Source organism: Vanessa atalanta, chromosome 28 (assembly GCF_905147765.1).
Source record: "Vanessa atalanta chromosome 28, ilVanAtal1.2, whole genome shotgun sequence".
NCBI classification, from domain to species: domain Eukaryota; kingdom Metazoa; phylum Arthropoda; class Insecta; order Lepidoptera; family Nymphalidae; genus Vanessa; species Vanessa atalanta.
In genome coordinates, this window is record NC_061898.1 from 2,350,151 (window position 1) to 2,374,388 (window position 24,238).

Sequence of the window (24,238 nt, forward strand, 5' to 3'; positions counted from 1 at the left end):
CGTCACACATAACAGTTTCACCCAAAGGTTACGTTCCAAAACAACAATTAATTATATGTACATAAATAATTAAAATGTTCATTAAATAAAAGCTTGGCAACCCTGATAAGACATCGCGCCAAATTGGTTCAATTTGTAACAAAATGGCGCGCGCCCTAACGAGGCGAGGTGTCAGTAATTATAATGTTGTCTTTCCGATTCTATTAATACTAGCTGTGTAACACGGGCTTGCTTGAATATATACGTTTTCAGGGCCTTCAGACCTCCAAATCCTGTTTTCAAATAACGATAATATATTTATTGTTATTTTATTTATTAATTCCCGTTGGGTTTCTTGCGCCGATTCGTCTCAGGTTCGAAGTTGTTTCCGAACCGGTGGAACATTGACTATTAATAAGCAAGTGTGTTTTTTTATTTTAACTTTGTATTCCGTACTACTTATGAGTAGTACTCAGCGACAGATTTAGGGGAGGGCCGGGGCAACTGCTCTGGGTCCTCCACAATAGACTCCGACGAGTTAAAATTTTAATGTACTTACTTAATAATGTTTCGATATCTGGATATATCTGGTCAAATTATAATAATATTACTTATTACTGTTTTATAAAACAACGATACAAAGAGTTTATAAATGATTGAAATATTTTTACTGATAGAAATGAAATCGTTCGAATTTATCTGTAAAATAATAATTAAGGGCCTCCAATCTTCTGTTGCCTGAAATAAGGACGTAAAATTGAGTTAGATTAAAAAATATGTCGTGTTTAAAATAAAAATATATTAAGTAATGATTTATTATAGAGAAGCTAAGATGGTCCAGCAAGATATCTGAAGATTAAGGGTTCAAACCCAGCCATGCACCTCTGAGTCTCATGTGTTACAACGTATTTATAATTTATCCCGTGCTCGGAGAGAAGGTAGGCATCGTTAGGATCACAACGATGTCGTAACGACACGACGCTTTGACAACCGATGATTATAACCATCATCTTGGACTATCGATATAGCTCCGCAATTTCTTAAACATATTTTAAGGAGTCTGGCTATATTGTTAGAATCTTGTGCGCCAGGCGCTTGTGCTTAAGAAATCTGTTCGGAAACGTGACTTCAGCTCCAAGAGTAAAGTAGAATTTTTACATTTACATTTAAGAATAGTCTGATAATAATAACTTTCCAGACTGTAACAGAACTGTTGTATTAGATTTTCGCGATTATTACACATTGAAATAAAACTAGTTTTTAACGGATTTAATCGCGTATATTACTTTGCAGTGTTCGTGGTCACGGCCCGTGACCACGAACACTGCAAAGTGCTCGAAACGTCGGGATGTTAAAATAATTAATATACGCGATTAAATCCGTTAAAAACTAGTTTTATTTCAATGTGTAACAGATCTATTAGCAAAAATAATAAGTATGTCAAAGGTTTTAAATTATGCTTATACAATTTTATTGTTTTATTACAAAACGAAAAAATTCACAATATCTTTATAATGTAACAAGAAATTTCTTGTATAATAATAAAACAATATATTGACAAAACAGTCTTAACAAAATGCAAGCCCTTCAAATATTTTAAAAACATTATTATAAAAGTAACATTCATTCAAAACTAAAATACAATTAAAAAAAAAAAAAACTAAATAAATTCATACCTTAAAATCTATTGGCTTACAAGCGGCCAATGAGCGCTCGGCGCGCGTGGAGGCGGGAAGAGGCAAACGTCAAATGCAAATGACGTTTTTATTTTTTTTAAACCGGTTCTTTGTTTAGTCACTTTAGTCGATTCCGAAATGGATATATTATTCAAGAAAGGTTCTTTATGATGTATATTTGAATAATCTGATGTGGTTTTTTTATATTGCAATGATGTTATTTTTAGCATTTAACTTTTTTATAATTAGAAATTAAATAAGATTAAGTAAGTACTTATTATTTTTCCTTTGTTATCTCCCTTGAAATACTTTTTATTACTTTTTAGTGCATCATGGTATAAATAATTAGTGCCTAATCGTTTATTTTTTGTAATAATTCTCTTTATTATAATATTAAGTTTAAACCATTTATTAAAATATTGTTATATTATGTAAGTACTTAGTTGATTTTAAAGCGATTGTTTAATGTTGCAGTGTGAATAAAATGATTTCAGTGAAAAATCTTAAATAAATCACTATTAAAATATATTTTTTGTTTTAAATTTATTACATAAACTTTTTATGTTTTTTTTTCATGCAAAAGTGAAACATTGTAAGGCTACAACCCGTTTCTGTGTAGCATAAATATCTACACTTACCTAAGATGTATCTATAATCCTATAAAACATAGTACCTACCTATTTAGGTATTTAACTATTTTATTTAAATTAATAAACATAATAAACAGATATGGCTCTAATAAATGACACGTACTTAAACGTTTTGAATAGCTAAATATAATAACGTTAAAAATCACTACTTGCAAACACCTCGGGATTATCCCCCCTCCCGTTCCCTCCCTTATCCCTCTGGACGTGGGTTGAAGAGGGACGGGAAGCTTGCCGTGTCAGTCAACTAGCGACTTTTGTGAGGACGTGACGTAAAGGTCAATAATTGACCTTTATCTTTTTAATTTTACAACGTGTGTAGTGATTGTAAATTGACTAAAAGGTGTTTTATTGTGTGATTTAATTATAACAATTTAATTTTTAATTTATCGTTACGTATTAAATAACCTTAAATTAATCATTTTAAGTGGTTTTCTTTTTAATTATATTATAATCTGTGATCGATTAATTATGTTAATAATAAATAAAATAATGAGTACGTTTATTAATAATTAGTGTTTGTGATTTGAACTTATTTAAAAATGGAAACTATTTTATATGTAAAAATGTTTTGTGTTAATGGTTCTTGTGCAACTCTTACTGGAATCTTATAAGGTACTCGTATCATTATTATTAATAATAAAATAATATATATTATTATGCATCATACATTTATTATAAATCACTGTATCTGCATATGCGAAACAATTATTATTTTCATTTTAATATTTGTATTAAAAATCAACATCAACTGTCAAATTATTGAATGAAATCGATACTATTAATTCATATTCTATGTTAATTTTACAAATTATAAAGAATATTTAGCAATTAACCTTTATGTACATATTTAATACTTATATACCATATCGTATAAATTTTTAAGTTAAGTTAAGTAAAGCAGAATAAAATTGAATACCTTTCATTCAGAACATTAAAAAAAAAATAAACTCAATTGAAACAAATACAACTTCCGTCGCTTTTTCTAACACACTAACTACTTAGTCAATTTAATACGACATATAAAACCTATTTTTTTTTTAATCAAACATTTCAATAACAGAGGAAGAATAAAAATCAATAAAAATTAAATAATCAAATTATCACCAACGACTTATATACAAATAGACAATAATACTTACATAAGTTTGAATCAGACTTGTAAATAATTAAGAACAAATCTTTTTTACTTGACTAAATTCGACCGACGAATAGTTTTAATGCTAATTGTCGCAAATAAATAAATCTTTACGTAAGAAATTTTTAATTAAATATATTTATAAAATAAAAAACAAAAAAAAATTTTACCTGAGGCTTACTTCTAAAATTTAAAAAAAAGGCTAATATGCTTGTAATGAATTCAAAGACATAAAGGAATTAAAATGTTTGTATTTACCACGGAATAACATTATTATGCGTGGTCGAAAATCATTTTTTTTTTTTTAATATTTCACCAATTTTATAGGACAAGGTTGAAAAAAAAACGTAATTTGTCAATAATCAACGTGACAACCGACTTGGGTGATGGCGGTTAGTCTCAAAGAAGACTAACCAGCTACACAGGACATATTATAGTGGACAAATGTGTGTGTGGTTATAGACTCACTCACTGGAAATTCGAAAGGACGACAAATCCAATACGACCGGAAAGGATTCAGGCGCAGGACCCTGCTTTCGAAGCACGATGGTGTAAACACTTCTAACTTCCAGGGAATCCCATTAACTTTATATTGGTGCGACTTGGTGTCAATCCAAAACCTCGGAGTCTGTGTCTTTGTATCCAATCCAGTAGTCCAACAAGGCAGTCAGTCTTGACGTTAGGTTTTAACGTATTATTAAAACTTTAGGTATTTTTTTTAGATCATGACGCACGTTGGGAATGAAACGATCGCTTCTTGACTATTTCAAATACAGATAATATAATATTTACATTGTAAACAATATAAATCGCGGTGTTTTTTTTATATTAAAACTATGCAATGGTAAGTTATGGTTTGTGCAAATTACCAAAACAGTCCTCTAAGCATTCTAGAACATTCTGGAATAAATAAAATAATACAATATTCATAAGAATCAAATATTCAAAATCAAAATATACCTTATTCAAGTAGGCTTTTACAGGCACTTTTGAATCGTCATTTAACAAACTATATTAGGTGAAGTTACCAGCGGTTCGGAATTTAGATTCTACCGAGAACAACCGGCATGAAACTCAGTAGTTACTCTTTATTAATAACATTGTATGGTACACATTTTTTTTATTTTAAATATGATAGGTAGGTAGCCTGCCCAATTGGTCTTTCCTTTACCAATACGCCACCAATGTTGGGAACTATGATGTTAAGTCCCATATGACTGTAATTACACTGGCTCACTGACCCTTTAAACAGTACTGTTTAACTATTGAACATAATGTCAAATTCTCAATTTGATGGTTTAGCCGTGAAAGCTTAACAGTCAGACACAACACATTACTAGTGGTCGCCTTCTGCTTCGCTTGCCTTTTAGGGTTTGGTCGTCAAATTAATTAAAAAAATAAGAAGTGTCCTTCATCAAGTTCGGTTCAGTGGGTTGGTTTAGCTTAAACAGAGTTACTTTCGTATTTGAAAAGAATGAGAGCGTTCTGAATCCCGTATCCCGGGATCCGGTATATCGAATTGGGAGTCAAAATAATCGCCACAGTCTAAATAGTATCGGATTTCGAAATTTAAACAGAGCTTTGTTGGTTCGCCCTTCGTATTGACGTATCGCTTTTGTTCTTTGTTTAAAAATGTGACCGTTAATTTAATGTTGAGTTTTATCGCTCGTTCGACTGGCTGTATTGTTTTTAAAATAATAAATTTAGGATTTCAGTTTTTTATTACGGTATTTGTTACGATATTCCATTTTTAAATCGACTTAATTAATAGGTTCGCTCTTTGAGATTTTTAAATTTGGAATTAGCTAAGCGTAAAGAGCTAACAGAGTTTTTAGAATTTCGAATGATATTAGTATTGTTCACGTCATTCATACATTCGTTGTTGCTTTCGATTACTAGATGGCGTTGTGTCAGGTCTTTGAAATTTCTGCATCGCGATGGCAAGATTCGCTAATTGTTTTATATAAAGATACTTATATCAATGTTTGGTCCCCCATTAGTGACGTCACGATAACGTCTGATTAAGCCGTGCTACGAGCCGAAGCGCTACCCACCCCACCGATTGGCGGTGGCGACTACGTCTTGAGCCAAGGTGTCTCATGGGGCACCCTCAGGATGGACGTGACTCGGAGCCCAAACTTCATGGCTAAGTCTAGTACTCAAAGCCAGTAGGGACGACACCGATCAACATGGAGTCCTTAAATATTTACAAATATGAATTAAAAATACTGTACAAATCTTGACCGCGTGGAATGGTGGCAAGAATGCTAGCGGCATTTCCCCGTTGAATCGCAATTCCGATCCTCTATGAACGAACCAGCCCTCCTGTCCAGTGGAGGCAATAAGGCGTGTTATACTTTTAATGAAGCCTTTTGCACTACTTTTCTAAGGTCCAAGTGTTTCAACAGGAAATGGGAATTATTTGACACAAATAACATTAATTCGTTTATAAATGACAACTTCTTTCGTAAACATTGGTGTTGCCATGAGCTGTTCAAATATAAATTTCTATGACACGTCTTTTGGATAAGATATGTCTTTATATTCGTTTGTATACTAACCTGTGTATTTTTGTTTTTATTTGAATATCACACAACATTATAAAATAATGTCAAACGTTGCGTCTGTACGCGATAAACTCAAAACTATCAAACGGATTTTTTATACGTTTTCACAAATGTAGTGATTCGTAACGGTTTAGGCGTATAATTAATTATAATTTTGGGTAAATTGTCTGAAGTATGATAAATTTTGCTAATTGAAAAAAATATGCCGACCAATAGAGATTTGGAGATTCTCGGTGGCAGAACTTTGTGTTAGCACGCCTGGGCTACCCCAGATATCAAACAAACATCAGGACCCAATATTGTTGTGTTCCGGTTTGAAGGGTCATTGAGCCAGTGTAACTACAGGCACAAGGGACATAACATCTTAGTTTCCAAGCATGGTGTCGCATTGGCGATGTAAGGAATGGTTAATATTTCTTATGTTGTCTATGAGCGGTGGTGACCACTTACCATCAGGTGGCCCATATGCTCGTCCGCCAACCTATGCCATAAATATATATATATATGATATTCTACCTATTGTACCTACTAATTCTAAATTCAAATAATACGAAAAATAGATTGAGAAGTATTTTATTAATGTAACTCCATGTTATGTACTACGAAATGGTCTTTTGTAATTATAAATCTTTCAATGAACATCGTTCCGATGGTTTACCGTCGGACGTCTAGTGACGGCCATATTTTTTTTTACCTCCATAAGTTTCAAATGGATATTTATCACTAATTATTATTTATTGAGTTTGATTTATTGTTTTTTTTTTACTATCTACTGATTACTACAAAGTCCTAGATATAGGCTACTTTTGCACGCCATGCACCTTCAGAAAGGTACCCAGGCCCCTGGGAGACAATCGGGATAAGTATAGTATACACTAGAAGCACTGTGATTGGCTTCATCCTCACGGGTCGGAGTGACTGCGGGATCGTGTTAAGCATCCGTGGTTCCTTGCTGCGCTCCGCTTGTGGCTCGAAGGTGATCTCGCCCCCGCACTCCTCCTACTATAAATATTATAGATACCAATCAATTAATCTGGAAACTAATTAATGTAAAAAAAAGTTTTGGAAGACAATCGACTTCCGCAGTCCCCATCACCTAAAATATTCTTCAAGTCTAGGGCGAATAGGCATCTTCTAGGCAAGCTTGCTATCAGGTGTGATAACTGTGTGATGCTTAAATGTTAAAAAAATGAATCAAAGACAATGAGATTTGTACATAGAAAAATTTGTTACCTTTTACTAAATGTTATATTCCTAACTCTACCTACGTATACTCTATTCCAAACATAACAGGAACAAAGCCAAATAAACAACATTTGACAGCAAATTGGCGCGATATCATTGGTCGAGAGCTCGATTAATCTATGATATTCACTATGGATTTGCGAAAAAATAGAGTTTTGAACGTCGACGAAACACTTATCGTAATATTGGAAGTAAAATTAAAGTTGATACAAGTAGTTAAGTGTATTAGTTTTGTTATAAACAAAGATATATTAATCATAAACTCCTAGTAGTGTACAATATAGCTGAGTTATTAGCAAATCGCATGAAATACGTAAATCTAAGGCTTGTTTATCTTTTTTCTTATTTGGAATAGGCTATAACATTTTACATTTAAGATTGTTTTTAAATATATTATGACTAACACAGCACCAAATGACTAATGAAAATGTTGTGAGAATTAAACTGATAACTGGAGTACACTTATTTGGACTTCAAGGTAGGATATATTATTATTTATATATATATATATAAATTTTAATATGAAAAAGCAGTGCGCTTCTGTAAGAAATCACTTCGTATCTCACTCGTGAAATGTTGACTTACAGTGATATGCCATTTTGGTACTTGTATCGTAGAAATTTTGTAATTATTATGTCGCTTAAAACTTTCTGATATTTCACGTGTTCTGCGGTGAGTTGTGACTTGTGTTTCTGATATTATAATTAAATGTCTCTTGATTTAGATAATGGTCTCCTCTCTAAGGTAAAGGTTTGAAGTAAGTGGTGACCCTCGCCCATAGACATTGATAAAAGGAACATGAAAGTTCAAGTTCTTTGGGAACTAAGATGTTATATTTTGTTTTTTTTTTTTTTGTTGTTTTTTTTTTTGTAGTTACATTGATTCAATCAACCTTCAAACCGAAACACAACGATACTAAGTATTGCTGTTTGGTGAAATATTTGATGAGTAGGTGATACCTACGGGCTTGCACAAAGCCCTACCACTAAAACACCAGAAAACAGCACAAAAAAAGAAAAAGGCGTGAATTATTTTAATGTAGGATAATTTTATTTAATTAACACATGTTATATAAATTGGTGGAAAAGAGTAACGATTGAGTTACTTGCAGGTTCTCGATAGAATCTTCATTCGGTACAGTAGATAACATAATTCAAAAGTCTTGGCGTAACGTAATTAAAATAACAAGAAATTCAACCTTGTCATATAATAGTCTAAAGCATTGATTCCCAGAGTGGAGAAATGGGGGTCCATAAGATGTTAATGGGGGTAAATTTATGTGCTTTTGATAGTAAGGAGCAAAGATGTAAGCATAGTTTTTATAAGGGCCTATCTACATTGTTTTAAGCACCTAACTAAGCAGGTACATATTTTAATAAGGCAAGCGACTGTCACTTGTCCAAACTTGCGTATTCGATATTACGTACAATTTCGTGTTCAGACTTGCAAAGCGCTGTCCGCCCGACAATGCTTAATGCTTGTTCAGACATGAACTTGAGCACCACTATAAATACTTGATGCCAAAGGTACCTACTTTTATCTTCATCAGTTTGAGAGAATCACTAACAAATTCATAGATTTTAATTGCTGAAATACTCGTAGGGTTACTAAGGATAGAATTATAAGCACCAATATTAAACAAATTAAAATTTAGTTTATATTTTAGTGTTTCTCTCAAAATGGGGTTACGGACACACGCCAATAGGTGGTCCACGAGAAAAATAAGTTTCGGAACTACTGGCCTAAAGCGAGTGAAACTGCGACGCGCAGCTAGTTATATGATAATTTTACAAAATTAAAACTTCTCCGAAAAGCGTCACTTCTTCTCGTATAAGCAGGACCGGATTTGGAGGCCTGGAGACTCTTTACAATTTAATTTGAACAATTTCATTTCTAACAATTAAATTTGTCAATAATTGATTACTCTTTGTACCAGTGTGTTTTAAAACATTATTTAGTGATACTATTATATTTTGTCAGATAACTAAACATAAACGAGTATTACATTAAAATTCTTAACTCGACCGAACCTCTATTTTGGGGGCCTCAGGGCAGTTACCCCGGTTGCCCTCCTCTAAATCCGGCCCTGGGTATAAGTTTTCTTTATATTGGTTTAGTAGATCTTTCAATTAGGCAATGCAAAATGTATCCTCATTAGTATAAATGTTTCTGACATTCCTTATGTCTATGTGCGTAAGGTTTGTCTTCCATCGCTATTTTACATAATATAAATTAAATAAATAAATATTGGACAACATCACACTTTTGCACTTGTGTTATGGAAATCAGAAGTAACGACGGTACTACAAACACCCAGACCCAAGACAACATAGAAAACTAATGAAATTTTTCTACATCGCCTCGGCCGGGAATCGAACCCGGGACCTCGGAGTGGCGTACCTATGAAAACCGGTGTACACACTACTCGACCACGGAGGTCGGTAGATTCATATTAAATACTATTAAAGTTTAAAAAAAACGAGATAATAATTCTATAAAATGGGTATACTCTTTGGGGCCAGTGCTTCAGCTTAAGTATCCCTATAACCCCCACTTGCTTCCCTAATTACGGGCACATAGGCGTCCCTATTTTGCATTTAGGGTACTACAAGGCTGTATTAATTATAATATAATCATTTTTATTTTCATATCGTTAGAGCCGAGATGGCCCAGTGGTTAGAATGCGTGCATCTTAACCGATGATTTCGGGTTTTCGAACAACGAAATTCTCCAAACCTTGGAGAATTTGAACAATGGTGGCCCAGCAGTGGGAAATTAACAGGCTGTTAATGTTATGTAAAAAAAAATTATAAAAGTTGTTATCGCCCGCGGGTTCGGTCGCGTTTTATGTATTGGTCGAAAGGTTTTCGGTATAAAAAGTATCCTATTGCTCTTCCTTGGAGTCCAAGCTTGCTTTAAAAAAAAAAGGTTAATAGCTAACTGGACTGGCAAATGGGCTTCCTGATTATATGTGGTCACCACTGCCAATAGTCATTTGAAATATTAATTTCACTTATGAATGCGCCAGAAACCTTTGAAGCGACGTAACATCTTAGTTCCCAAGATTGGTGCTTGGTGGTGCTGTATTAACGATGACATCAATAGCTCACAGTGCCTACGTCATTGGGCTATAATACCAGTAGGTATCCCAGTTGCAATTTGCCCACCTATATTAAAATAAAAATTTAATAATTCACTTGGATGTATAAACAGTTTGAAAGTCTTCGAAACGAAACTATTTGCCATGTTAAATATTACGTTTATTTGATCTTAATTGGTTTATCCCTGACCTTATTTTAAGAAGTATATTGTCTGAGATACTCTAAATATTTAAAGACATGCTTAGTATTGCTTAATTGTGTAAATATTCAACTCTATAAAATTACGATACTTATTCAAAAATTTAAAATTTAAATTATATTGGCGTTTTGTGGGCAAGGTGTTCGTTTCTGTATCCTGATGGTAAGCGGTCACCACCGCAAAGACAATGGCTCTGTAAGAAATATTAACCATTCCTTACAACGCCAATGCGTCACCAACCTTTGGAACTAAGATGTAATTTTCCTTGTGTCTGTAGTTCCTCTATCTCACTCACCCTTCAAACCGGATCAAACTGAGCACTGTTGTTTGGCGGTAGAATATCTGATGAGTGGGTGTTACCTACCCAGACGAGCTTGCACAAAGTCCTACCACCAATTAACAAGTACTTTGTACAATTTCGATCTTCCAGATGATCTCTGATACTAAATTAACTCTCTTAAAAATTGTCGCCTTAAGATTCCCAAGCTCGATGTATCTTACAAGATACTTATAGATCTTCTTAGAATTATATTAGCATTCCCCTTATTCCAGTATCTAAGGTCAGACTCAAGGTTTTTGCAAGTTGGTTAGAATCAAAAACAGCTTATTCTCTTCCTCTGAAGCTTTGCGTTACGCCTTTTCGCCATTTGCTGTCACATTGCTTGCTCGGTTTCGACAATTGGAATTTAAATTTTATCTGTTAATCTTATTTTACGATTAGGTATTTATCAATACATATTTATAAAACACTGAATCTATTTATTTAAATCCACAACATATATAGCCTATTCCAATCGAAGTAGGAATAAAGATAAACAACCCTTAGTTTTACGTATTCCATGAGATTCGCTAATAACTCAACTATATTGTGCACTACTAAGAGTTTGTGATGAATATATCTTTATTTATAACACTTCTACTTCTATCCACTTTAATTTCAGTTACAAAATTCCGATAACAGTTTCGTCGACGTTCAAAACGCCATTTTTTCGCAAATCCATAGTGAATATCATAGATTAATCGAGCTCTCGACCAATGATATCGCGTCAATTTGCTGTCAAATGTCGTTTATTTAGCTTTTCTCCTCTTATGGTTGGAATTGAGTATAAGTAAACTGATATCAAAGAGAAATCAAAAAATTATCATAATTAATAAATAAAGGCGCTAGGCGGTTTTATTGCTTATGGGCTCTAACAGACGACCTTTGATGACCGAAGCTTTAGAAAAGAGGATATTGCATTAGAATATTTGTATTAAAGTATAACAAGACTACATCATAATAATACGCGTATATATTGGTTTATTTTAAAACATCAGTATTATATAAGCAAGGATGTTTGAAAATAACATCTTTAAGGTAAGTCGGTACCAGCCAGTAAGTGTATATTCGTTGGAAGAGAGTTGATATTTTAAATTATTTCGTCTTCGATCTCTTCTAACTGAGTTTCTTACGGTTTCTTCTTGGTAGAATCTACTTTTCGAACCGGCAGCTTTAAATTTAATTCAATGTAACAGGACGATTCAAAAGTGCTCTTATGAGCTTACTTGTTTAAGGAATATTTTGATTTTGGCGACAATTGCAGGGTTTCAGCGAGTAGGACATTGAATGGATTTACCCTGCACTATATACTTGAGTTAAGCCATTGAATACCAATGGATATACTCATTTGTACGGATTATAATCGTCTTTAATAAAAGTACCTCATGAACCTCCTTACTATATAGGAGCGTATTTTTTAACCCTGTATAGTTAACTGGTATTATCTGTATAGTGAGTGAATTGTAAACACAAATTAAGCACATGAAAATTCACCGTTGCTTGCCCGGGGTTTGCACCCGCAATCTTCGGTTCACTGGACCATCTCGGCTCTTCCAAAAACTTATTTATTGTAAGTGAATCTCTTCTAAATATTTCCAGTATTGGGGTTTAATTTTAATTTTAGGTATAGCACAATAATTAACTATTGTAGAAAATTTAAAACAATGGCCTTATTTGACGATAATAGGTCCTTTGTAAGCTATTTAATGGTGACTGAAGACAGAACCGTTTGAAGCGTTAAGAGCCCTTCAGACCGGGCGTATCGAACGCACCCTTAAGGTTTAAAAAACGAACATCAATTAAATCGACAAACAAGTAAAATGCAACGCAAACACAACCTTAGAGCCCTTAAATCCGTGGGGTGCGAAGTGTAGATAGGACACGTTCGCGGGACGCGCCCTGATTGGCTGATGACAATCGCCGCCACCCCACGTCGGACCAATCAGGTGCGAGCGTCGTTACACCCTACGTTTGTTTCGATTTTTAAAAATATTTGTCATTTTAAAAGGTGCTTCGAAAAGAACATCAATCTTTATTTGAATTTCGAACCTTTGTGATAATGTCGGTACTATCAAAAGGGCAAACCCATTGAAGTTTATTATGAGCATGAAAGAGACATAGGACATTATTCTTTGGAGTTAGATAAGGAATATAGTTATGCTATATATTATCAAACATCACTTTGTACAAGTTTTTTTTTTTTTAATTTAAATTAGTTAATCTGGCAAATGTAAACCTTATGGAGTCTATAGCCGTAGACACTGTCACTGTAAGAAATATTTACCATACATATAGGTAGGTACATCTGCAATACGCCACTAGTCTTGAGAATTAATATGTTATGTCCCCTGTCATGCCTGTAGATACACTGTAAGCCAGTCATATTTCTATTTGTTTGTATCGGATCATAATTTCGAAATTGCTTTCTTAAGGTACATTTAAAAATTACGTTTCGTTTGGCTGTACGGATTAGGTCTTAGATTTGAATCAACGAAAAAAAACTCAAGCGCTAAATTTAAATAGACAATGGTTTGGACAAACCATGTCTCAAACAAACTTTTTCATTTAAACATCGATTTCTTTCAAAATTCAACGACGACACAAGTACTAGTAGATATTAGGTTTCTTATGAAAAAAAAGATTCTTCTAATTGGGATAAATGTGGAAGTTTTGAAAATCTATATCACTTATTCATGGAATTTGTTCTGGTGGTGTGTTCTTCTAAGTCTTCTGAGTCTTAACTCAGAAGACTCAGAAGAAAGTTAAGAGTAACTAATTTAAAAGCATGTTTGTTCGATGTTGGATTTGTTCAGAGTGTTCTATCAGAATCTACTGGGATGCTCCTGGAATTCTATTTAATGGCTATTAATATTAAATGATATTTAAACAAAAGGAAGAAGGGACAATGGGTGACGTACCTGTGTAAGACAATAATCCTAAAATTAAATAAGAAGTAGATACCTACTGAATACAATGAAATTATAGAGGGCCCAGTGATTAAATTTGAGCCCTTAAATACTACTTAATTTATGTTTAGTTATAATTCGTTGAAGTAAAAAAAGGTCACGAGTAAACGAACATAGACAATTGTTAGACGCTTGCTTCTTAGCGGATGTTCGGGTTCAAACCCAGACTCTACCCACTGATTTTGCAAGTGGCTAATTTATGTTTATAATTCATCTCGTGCTCGTGAGGAAACCTGCCCATGTCAAGTTCAACGAAATCCTGTTAAATGTGTATCCAGCCGAGCATCGTTTTGTAAAAACGAAGCCTTAACCCAGCAGTTGGATATTTACAAGTTATTAGGTACTTTACAAACAAAAGCTTGTGGTCCAAATTCGAAAATAATCATTTTTGAAAATTTTAAAAAATACAATCTAGCTATTATTTAAATTTTTAAATTGGCAACACTAAAGATCATCAATAGCTACAAACACGACAAAAGTTTGACAAACACAGGAGCAAAATGTTACTGAAGTTATATACTTATATATATATATATATATATATATATAGGTACCATGGAAACGAAAAACCACACACGTCTAACAATACAAAATTAAAAATACATTTGTAAGTATTTAAAAAATAGAAAATAAAACGAATATGCAACTAAACCGCGTTCAGTAATCCCTTTAAGTGAACTTATATTTATTTAAAAATTATCACAAATCTCGGCACTCGAGTGAACGCGTGCGCAACACAAACAGCTATTATTGGCGTAAGTAACGCGTACCACGCTAATCCCGGGAGCGACCCCGCCGATTAGCGAGCTCTACGCAGATTTTAATGTTGCCATATTTATTAAACGGATTTTTACGATTGTGTTTTACAATTTTAAATGAATCCTAAATATTTCTTAATGTAAAAATTAGCTTGTATTTATAATATAATATATAGGTATTATAATAACATTTACTAATATAATTTATTTAAAAAATAATTATTAATATCAATTATATAATTAAAAATAGTCGCTGTACAAATATTGACCACGTGGAATGGTGGCAAGAATGCTAGCAGCATTTCCCTGATGAATCGCAATTTCAATAATTTGGACAAAAAAAAAATTAACGAGCAGTGTGATTCTGTAATAATTCATTTCGTATCCCACTAGTTTTGTTAGTCGTAACAATGATACGTCATTTTGATACGTATCCATATCCTATAAATGGCCTATCATATTCTGACATTTGACGCTCGTGTTTTGCGGTGAGTTTGGCTCTCCTGACACCGGAAGCAATAAGACGAGGTATTACACTTTTGAAGAGGGTTTTTGCACTACTACTCCAAAGACATATTTAATTGTTCATTTATTTTATAAATTATTAATCAAAAAAAAAATTACTAGAGATTCTAGCAGGTTCTAATAGATATAACTAAAAGGTGACTTTACATTAAATATATGTATCGAAGGGGCTAGGCGTCCCGTCAGACATAATGATATTCGAAAATGTAAGTCTAGTCGTTCACGCATGGAAGGATTGTCCATTTTCGATATTCCCATTAACTATGACACTTTTCGGCTGTCCCGTCTTCTTCTACGTCATATTGGTGTTGCCAGCATGTACGATAAAAAATAAATTAATCCATTCCGATGTCTAAGTATAATACGACGACGACGTATAAGTTTAATATAAATAAATAAATAAATAAATAAATATTGGACAACATCACATACATTACTCTGATCCCAATGTAAGTAGCTAAAGCACTTGTGTTATGGAAAATCAGAAGTAACGACGGTACCACAAATACCCAGACCCAAGACAACATAGAAAATTAATGGACTTTTTCTACATCGACTCGGCCGGGAATCGAACCCGGGACCTCAGAGTAGCGTACCCATGAAAACCGGTGTACACACTACTCGACCACGGAGGTCGTCAAATATATAATAATAATGCTTCTATATTGAATAAAGGAATTTGAGTTTGAGTTTGAATTAATGATATGGCCAGACGTGGACTATATAAACTATATATGTTACTCAATTAATTAAATAAGGGCATCATCGGCAAAAGGGTAATTATCTTGTATTATGAGTATTCTCATCACTTTGCAAGTTATTCTCCTGGCAATAGAAGTTTGCCTGGAGACCAAAATCAATAAAAAGGTACTCGAATCAATAGGAAATCTGATCATCATGATCTTACCCCTTTACTAAAAAACCCCTACGCACTATATTCCTTTTTTCGAAAGTTTTTCTGTCAATAATATGTAAAAAATGGATGTTTTGCCGTGGCTGACATTTTTTGTTTATTTTTAAGATATACTTTTAAGATAATAACAGATGGACTCCCAAGCAGGAGTTTCGCAGCTATATCCGGTTTAAGTAGATATTTAAATAAATAAAACAACTATCACGTCTTCATAGGCTGAGTGTCGGTGGCGGAGTGACATTTTTTACTAAGGCATCGGTACCTACTTACAATTTGAGCATATTCTGTGGCACACGTAAAATTCAACTTGGTTATATAATTATTTTGACTTTCTCTGCTTAAAATCTAAAATGATATGTTTTTTTTTTTTAAAGTGAACAATTTTATTTATTCGGGACATAAACCAAATAATGTATGAATAATATTACAATTATTTTTTTTTAAGTGTTTTAATTATTTTTTTATTATAAAAACAAATGAATAATAAAAATGCGTTTATAAAAATTAATATGTAATTGTGACAGTAAAAATAAAATAAAAAAGAACAATGTATATTCGTTTTAATAAAATCATTCCAGTAACAAAATTATTTCGTTCAAAAATACATTTGAATTTCGAACGACGGCTTTCGAATTATGAATGTATTCACTAGACTAACTGTTACACACCGCAGGTGTGGCGGGGCGGAGACACCACGCCCCACTCACACAGCCACAACCTTGGTCACTTGCCAGCCAGTCTGCATGTTCAACTTGGTTCCATTTTTGAAATTTGGCATCGTCTATTTATTTTATATTTACGATTGTCATAATGCAGATAAAATCAAAGCCAACCGTAAGTGCGGTAGTTTGTTATTTTATCTGGTTTTATTCGTGTTATTTTTTTTTTTTAAATTAAATTAATTACAGCTGTTAGCTATAAAGCTTAACATTATTTAATTAAATTAGAAATTACATTTATAATAAAATAATTTTAATTTATCTAATCTGTAACCAAGACATTTCTTTTTATTATTTTTTAAATCTTATTTGAAGGAATGAATTAATTTTCTCCATTGAACACTTAGACGCCATATGTGTTACAGTATCATCTCTCTCCGTAATGTACACCAGGCCGCTAATAATAAAACAAATATATTGTCACTATCGCAATCGAATCGTAACGAAATCGTCGTTCAACCATTTTCCTATTCTACTAAAACAACAATCCAGATTTCGATCGATTGGATCGTAATATAACCGAGTTGGTATCGTAACCGATATAAATAAGTAATACAAGACGTTGGTTCGGATAATTATCGGAAACGTATCTAGATATCTGTGTCCTGGTGACCTCAGCTTCCTTCTAAAAAGATTTCAATTATCAAATTGCTATGGTCCAAAACTTAACCATCGCACAGCGGGTTTAGGCCTCCACTGCACCAGAGTGCAGATAGAAGAATTCGCCTCTATTTACCAGTTGTCTGTGCTACTAAGAAAATGTCTCTTCCGTATACAAGTAATGATTTTGGGGTATTAGTAATTTCTAATATTTTTACACTAAGAAAATTATATATTGTTAATTTATGATAACTTTACGTTTAATACAATATTTAATATACGACGATTCACACACACACACACACACACACTTTTATGAGCATTATTGTTTTGTTTTTTTATTTAATTTAATTTCTTACGAAGTAACTAAATTGTCATGAAGATGAAAATAATACTCAAATCAAAACACCAAACGTACGGACATCACGCCAATGTCAATCATTAAATATTCGAAGAAAAACTTAAAGTTAAAAAATTAAATGATTTCTATAAATGTTGTCCGACCTTACCCCACTCTCCTATATATAATTATTTTTAGTAGGTATTGAGCAGGAATGTCATGCATATGTCATTACGGATCTGGATATGGATACGGATATATGAATATTTAACCGATTTCGGATACGTAGTGTTGTGATAATTATTTCACTGATTCGTCGTTTTATTGGCTAGATAGAGCTGAAGACCCCGAAACCCTAGCATCAAACCTCAGGTTCAGAGCCGGACTGTAAGTTTAGGGGGCCCTGGGATAATACTTCATAGGCCCACCTAAGACATATCTGAACGAAAAAGAGTAATTACTGTGTTTCTTGTCGGTTCTCCTCGGTAGAATCTACATTCCGAACCGGTGGTAGTCACTTAATACAGTTTGTTAAATGACGATTCAAAAGTGCTTGTAAAGTCCGCTTGAATAAAGTATATTTAGATTTCGATTGATTGCTTAAAAAAGTCATACATTATTATTAATTGCATATTAAGTACTTACCTATTAATAAATCTATTAATACCTTATTTAAAAAATCACCGCAAGCGTAAACACGAAAAAAATATGAATGACTCATTACAAATAATTTAAAATTTTCGCCCAGACAGCGTGTCGGCCATATTGTTCGACAATTTGTATTATAAGTTCATTTGTTCGCAACTATACAACAGTCAAAATTTCACACTATAATTTAACAAAATTAAAAATACACTTACTTTCGAATTAAACATTACAATTTATAACGTATTCCACTCTAATAGAGTCGATTGTGTTAGAACAAGAATTATATAAACAGCAAATAGAATTTCGCGCCTAATATTTTACAAAATTAAAAATTTTTTTTTGGGTAAATATGTTATACCAATTTGATGCTTAATACATTGTAATAAGATCTGAAGTTATAAAATTGAATAGTATTTTGAATTTTGTCAAAGCGTACGTGTCATTACAATGACAGCGCGGCAGTGGGTCTTTTATAGTGTCGCGATCTCTTCCCACGCAGTAGTAGGCAGTTTTTGGGTGTTTTAATGAATGAGTTTTGTAAACTAATTGTTGTTTTCGTAGCGGGTGGGATGGGCGTATGCAAAATCTGTGAGAAAATGCACATTCCTTGATTTGTCTGGGGAAATACTTGTCTATAGTATTTTTTTTCATCTATGCTGCTTGTAAATAGAACGTATGACACGTATTTATATTTTTAAGATTCATAATATACATTTGATTTTTTTTATATATTAAGGAAATTTCTTATAAGATTCTATAATATTAACAAATATTTTAAGCAAATAATTAATTAAATGTAATTAATTCATCTCTTTTACTGATTGAACCTTCAGGGTCTTTACGACAGTAATTTATTGGTTAAATATTCAACAAAAACAAACACTAAAAATATTACTATCCGTGATGTAATAATATTAAAAATAATTAAACGTCGATTTTAAAGATTCGGCCCGTTGAATCTTTAAAAAAAAATCTTTTATAACGACCTTATTATCTGTGCTAAGAATGTGTTTTTTTGTCAAAGTTCAAAAACAATTCACCCGTATAGATCCGACTTCCCGCCAAAACAAATGCCCCATAGACAATACGTCTATCGTCGTCGAACGTAATTCGGCCGGCGCTTTCCTCGTCACGTCTGACATTACAAACGACCTTTTTTGTTCAATCCGATTTATTATTTGTAACATTTTAATACAACGTATGTATAATTTATTATACTTAATCGTTTTGAATGAAACATTACTAATGGCACCCACACACTGTTTTTTTTTCAGTTTACGTGTAACAGATTAAAAAAAATCAATACTAATAATTGTGAAGAGTTTTTTTAACTGCTTTTTATTTTAAAACTACTAGTCCAATATACATAAAATAAAGCATACCAGAAGATTTAGCAGTAGCAGTAGGTATATAATATTACATATACATAAGTAAAGTTACATAAGGACATAAGTAATATTACACAAGTAAGTAGTTTCAACCTTTTTAAATTTAGAATATTGACGTGATATACCTAAGCGTGAATTGAATGTTCTCGACTTTATAATTTATTAGCGACCCGACCCGATGTCGCCCGGATTAAATGCTGATACTAAATATACTACAGAATGATTTAGAACGTTCACAGTTTTTAAGTCATTAGACAATACAAACCGCGTTTGCAAAAAAAGGGTTTATTTACGACATTACTTTAGAAATCTCTAAAATTTTAGATTATTAGTGTTTCTATATTTTATTGTGTATATATTAAACATATAAACCTTCCTCTTGAATCAATCTATTTATTACAAAAAATCGCATCAAAATTCGTTGTGTAATTTTAAAGATCTAAGCATACATAGTGACAGACAGCGATAAGCGACTTTGTTTTATACTATGTAATGATAGAGCTTGTATTAGGTTTATTATTTATATGCGACTTCCCTCGTAATTAGTATTTTTATTCAACCCTCTTAGGGCTGAAGTCATACCCTCCTTGTTTAACGTCATAATTGGAGAGTATGGGTCATGCTAATACCCTTTGTCGCGCGTATCATATATGACGTCACACGATTCGATTTTCGAATGAATCATTTCATGGTTAGTTTCGACATATAATTTTTTTAATGTGACTGTACCAAGACTTGTTCCATACAGCCAAAGTTTGAATATCTCTTTTGTAAAATTACTTTTAATTATTTCGATTATGGTGTAATAGAAACTTACTTAGTAATATATATATGTCATAAACAATTAATTTTTTATCTCATTTCTGTACGAAATTTCTTAATTGTAATTGTTAAGTTACGTTACGTTACTTATTGCCAGTTAAAATTTACGCAAACTAATTACTTAATTAAATAATTAATAATTCATTTTCTACCGATTGATAAGAATATGTATACCTACATTCTTTAGAAGTAAAATGTTATGGCCCTTATACCTGTAGTTACACTCACTTACCCTTCAACTTGGAACAAAAAAATACTAAGTATTGCTGTATGTCGGTAGAATATCTGATGAGTTGGTGGTACCTACCCAGACGGACTTGCACAATGCCCTACCACCTAGTAAGCCTACATAAGATTTCAGTTTCAAAAATACCTTGCACCACTTAACTTTCATGTAGGTACATATATTATTGTATTTTACTATATTTGACTTAGTTTTTTATATAACTGTGGATAATAATTATAAGAGTTAAAAATTCGAATGAAAATATTTTAATAATATTTTTTTTAAATTTGACGAAATAATGTAATGAATCTTCTTGGTTCGAATATTTTTTTTAAAATTTCATATCTATTTTTTATAACAGCAGCAATAAAACAAAAAGAAACACATATTTCTAAAATTGGCACTAAACTAATACGTCTTTTCCTATTTATATATATCATACCCTTAAATAAATGTCACTACAACTCCAATTTTTTATAATTTAAAATATATATATATGAAGTATTACAAAATATGATTGCCAATACATTTGTAAATTGAATAATTCCTCAATCTGATAACGAGTGTTGAAACCTATTGCTTATAATTTCTATACAGTAATTTTATTATCACAATAAAATGGTTTACAAAAACAATAGACGATACACAAGAGAATAAACATACGCTCATAGACTACGTGCGGCGGAATAATGAGTTTCCTTTGTCTATATTCTAAAGAAAGTTGTTATGTCAATTTTGACATTTACGATTAAATTAATTAGACTGAACATCTCCAGCTGCTTTACATAGAGAAATATTAAAAATTAAATTTCATTGTAAATATGTGCTGCAATGTAAAATAAACTTCAATATAAAATACTTTATTTTATAATAATAAATTTAATTCGTTTGTATTTAAATTATCGTAATAATAATTTTCGACTACCATTATTGTGCTGCCGCCACACTCATGACACATTAGTAAAAAATTACCAAACAATGTTATTAACATTAAATGTTATATTTGTAACATTCACACTCTGATGAAAATCTTATATTGTATAACATTTTATAGTTATCAGTTTGGACTTTGTACTTTCCGACGTTGGTAATTTGTTTAATAATATTATTATTAAATAACGTAACATAACACAAAAACATTATAACGTTTGTTGCAATTTGTAAGCAAAAAGTTAACTAACAAAACATTTTCAATTACGTTTTATAACAGTAGTGTGGCAGCACCATTAAAAAAATCACATGCTTGTACAGTGTTGCTAGCTCGGCTAAATTATTCGACACGGATTATTGAAACTGGGTCGACCTTGCTTTTGTCTTACATCTTGTATTATGCCTATAAATTTAAATTTAATTATGTACCACAGATTAGGTAACCATTTATAGTTTAATAATTTGTTAATCTAAATATATTTTAGGAGTAGGAGACAGTCTTACTAGCAAATTTGACTCATCATCTTACAACTGTATAAAATAGTAGCTGAACCTGCGGCTTTACCTGCGCGTAATTTATTAAATACAGGAGGGAGGGCATAGGCAACTGGCTATGCCCTCCCCCAAGATTCAAACTATCGCCATACCAAAATTCATCTAAATCGGTGCAGCGGTATAGACGTAATGAGGTAACAGACAGAGTTACTTTCGCATTTATACTATTAGTATAGGTTTAGATTAGTCGTCTGATCTGACGCCTTGCAAGCAGAATTCATTCAAGACTACCAATATTTACTTTATATTTTCTCATTTTAATATTATTTTAAATAGAAAAATAAACGAGGCATTCCTTGTTGTAAGGCAAAGGGCGGCAAAAATTCGGAAGGCTATATTTGGAAAATTGAATGTTTGCAGGATTATATGTTTAAACTTCTTTCAAGAACAATACAAGCTTTAAAAAAAAAAGTAAATATTATCTGTATGATGGATCTGTCAGCCTTATAATGTATATAGCGAGAGTATTTAAACATAAAAAAAATAAAAAGCGCAGAGTAAACATTGTTTAAATTTAAATAGTTACCGTATCGACCTATTTAAGAACCTTTTACAAATAAACGAAACAAAGGATTACTAAATTGTAAAGAATATTTTACCTAATAAACACTATCAGTAACGAGGGCATACAAAGTTCCTTAAGCCATAGAACAAGAAGGTGTCGTACAAATACGGAAATGCCATCAATTGATTTAGAATTTAGTAAACAGTCAGTGACTTAGTACAAGTTATGGTTTTGTTAACTTTAAGACTAATTTTGTTAAGCTCTGAGACATAACTAAATATAACTAATACTAAAACGAGATTATACGGTGTTGCCAAATAAAAATCTTTTTGTGCCAGTATTTTGAATTACTTTAAATTCTTCGTGATTTGGGACGAAAACACTAAAGTTAGGCTGACGCAAATATATTAAAATACTGAAATGTAACAAAAAATATATTTCAGAAATATTAAGACTTGTTTAAAATGAAGTTTACTGTCTGATAACTCCGTGTGATGCGTCAGCAAACAGACATACCGACGGGTATACATTAGTTAATAATTTATTGTACACCACGAAGAGAAAAAAAAACATGGATACAGTCTAAATAAAAGTAGGATAAAATTTTGGTGATCTTATTACTACATAGTGATCTCATCCAGGCAACCGACGCGCAACGGTGGAGGTTCATAGAATATGAGATGGTTCGTGCTGTAATAATGAATAAAATAACTTTTTCTGCTTGTGTATATATAGTACAGAGTCATAAGTTGGGGTTCGCGAGGCCGCTATATTTGCTTAAATGCAGGGACTTATTACGTCGCTGGATGAGTATTTCTTAACAAAGGCAGTACGCTACACCAATTCATGTTTAGACGAATTATGTTAACTTAAAGAACAAAAAAATGTCGAATCACAGGTAAAGAAAAGCAACATTAAGTGTGTTATAATCTGTGTCAAAATGATTTTGTTTTTAATTTACATTTTGATGATACGAATGTTTAAGATTCGCGTCTTTATCGAAAAAAAAAACAGCGGGATTTCCATTAGATTCTGTTCTGCGACCTGCAGTTCAGGTCTTATTAGTTACACAATACAGAATGCCTGACTCCGCGAAACTTTGACATTGGCTATAATAAAACACGGAAGACGAACAAATCTATATCGTGAACTCATTACTATAATACCTAATTAATCATCAGTTGACGTTGACAGGTCGCTTGGCGCGCTTTTCCGCGCGCCATCTTAGTTATAGGTTTTTTTTTTTAAAAACTTAGTTTGGAAAAATGTGTGGCATTGTGTAAAATATTTTGAGTGATCGTTTTAATTTTAATTGAATATTAGTGTTTGTGTCACAATGAAGATTACCGGGAAAGTTGGTAGGTATTTAATAGCTAATTTTTCTTTTTTAATATTATCCAATATTTTAATTATTTTATAGAAGTTTTTTTTGACCAATGCTTAAATGTCAGATATGAGTGTTTTAATAAAAT

At 32.2% G+C, this 24,238-nt stretch overlaps 1 protein-coding gene across 3 annotated transcripts in view; it reads left to right on the top strand.

Moving 5' to 3' along the window:
• Window positions 1–2,785: 2,785 nt before the first annotated feature.
• Window positions 2,786–24,238, top strand: part of LOC125074600 (single-minded homolog 1) — a 59,843-nt gene continuing 38,390 nt past the window's right edge. Inside the window, exon 1 of one of the 3 annotated variants that reach the window (XM_047685956.1) lies at window positions 2,786–2,917. Coding sequence is in view for 1 of the 3 variants with exons in the window: in XM_047685955.1 (XP_047541911.1) it covers window positions 24,103–24,124 (22 nt within the window). In the remaining 2 variants the exon portion in view is untranslated. Of the gene's footprint in view, window positions 2,918–23,962; window positions 24,129–24,238 lie in introns of those variants that run through there. The other 2 variants (XM_047685955.1, XM_047685957.1) reach the window with 2 other exon arrangements.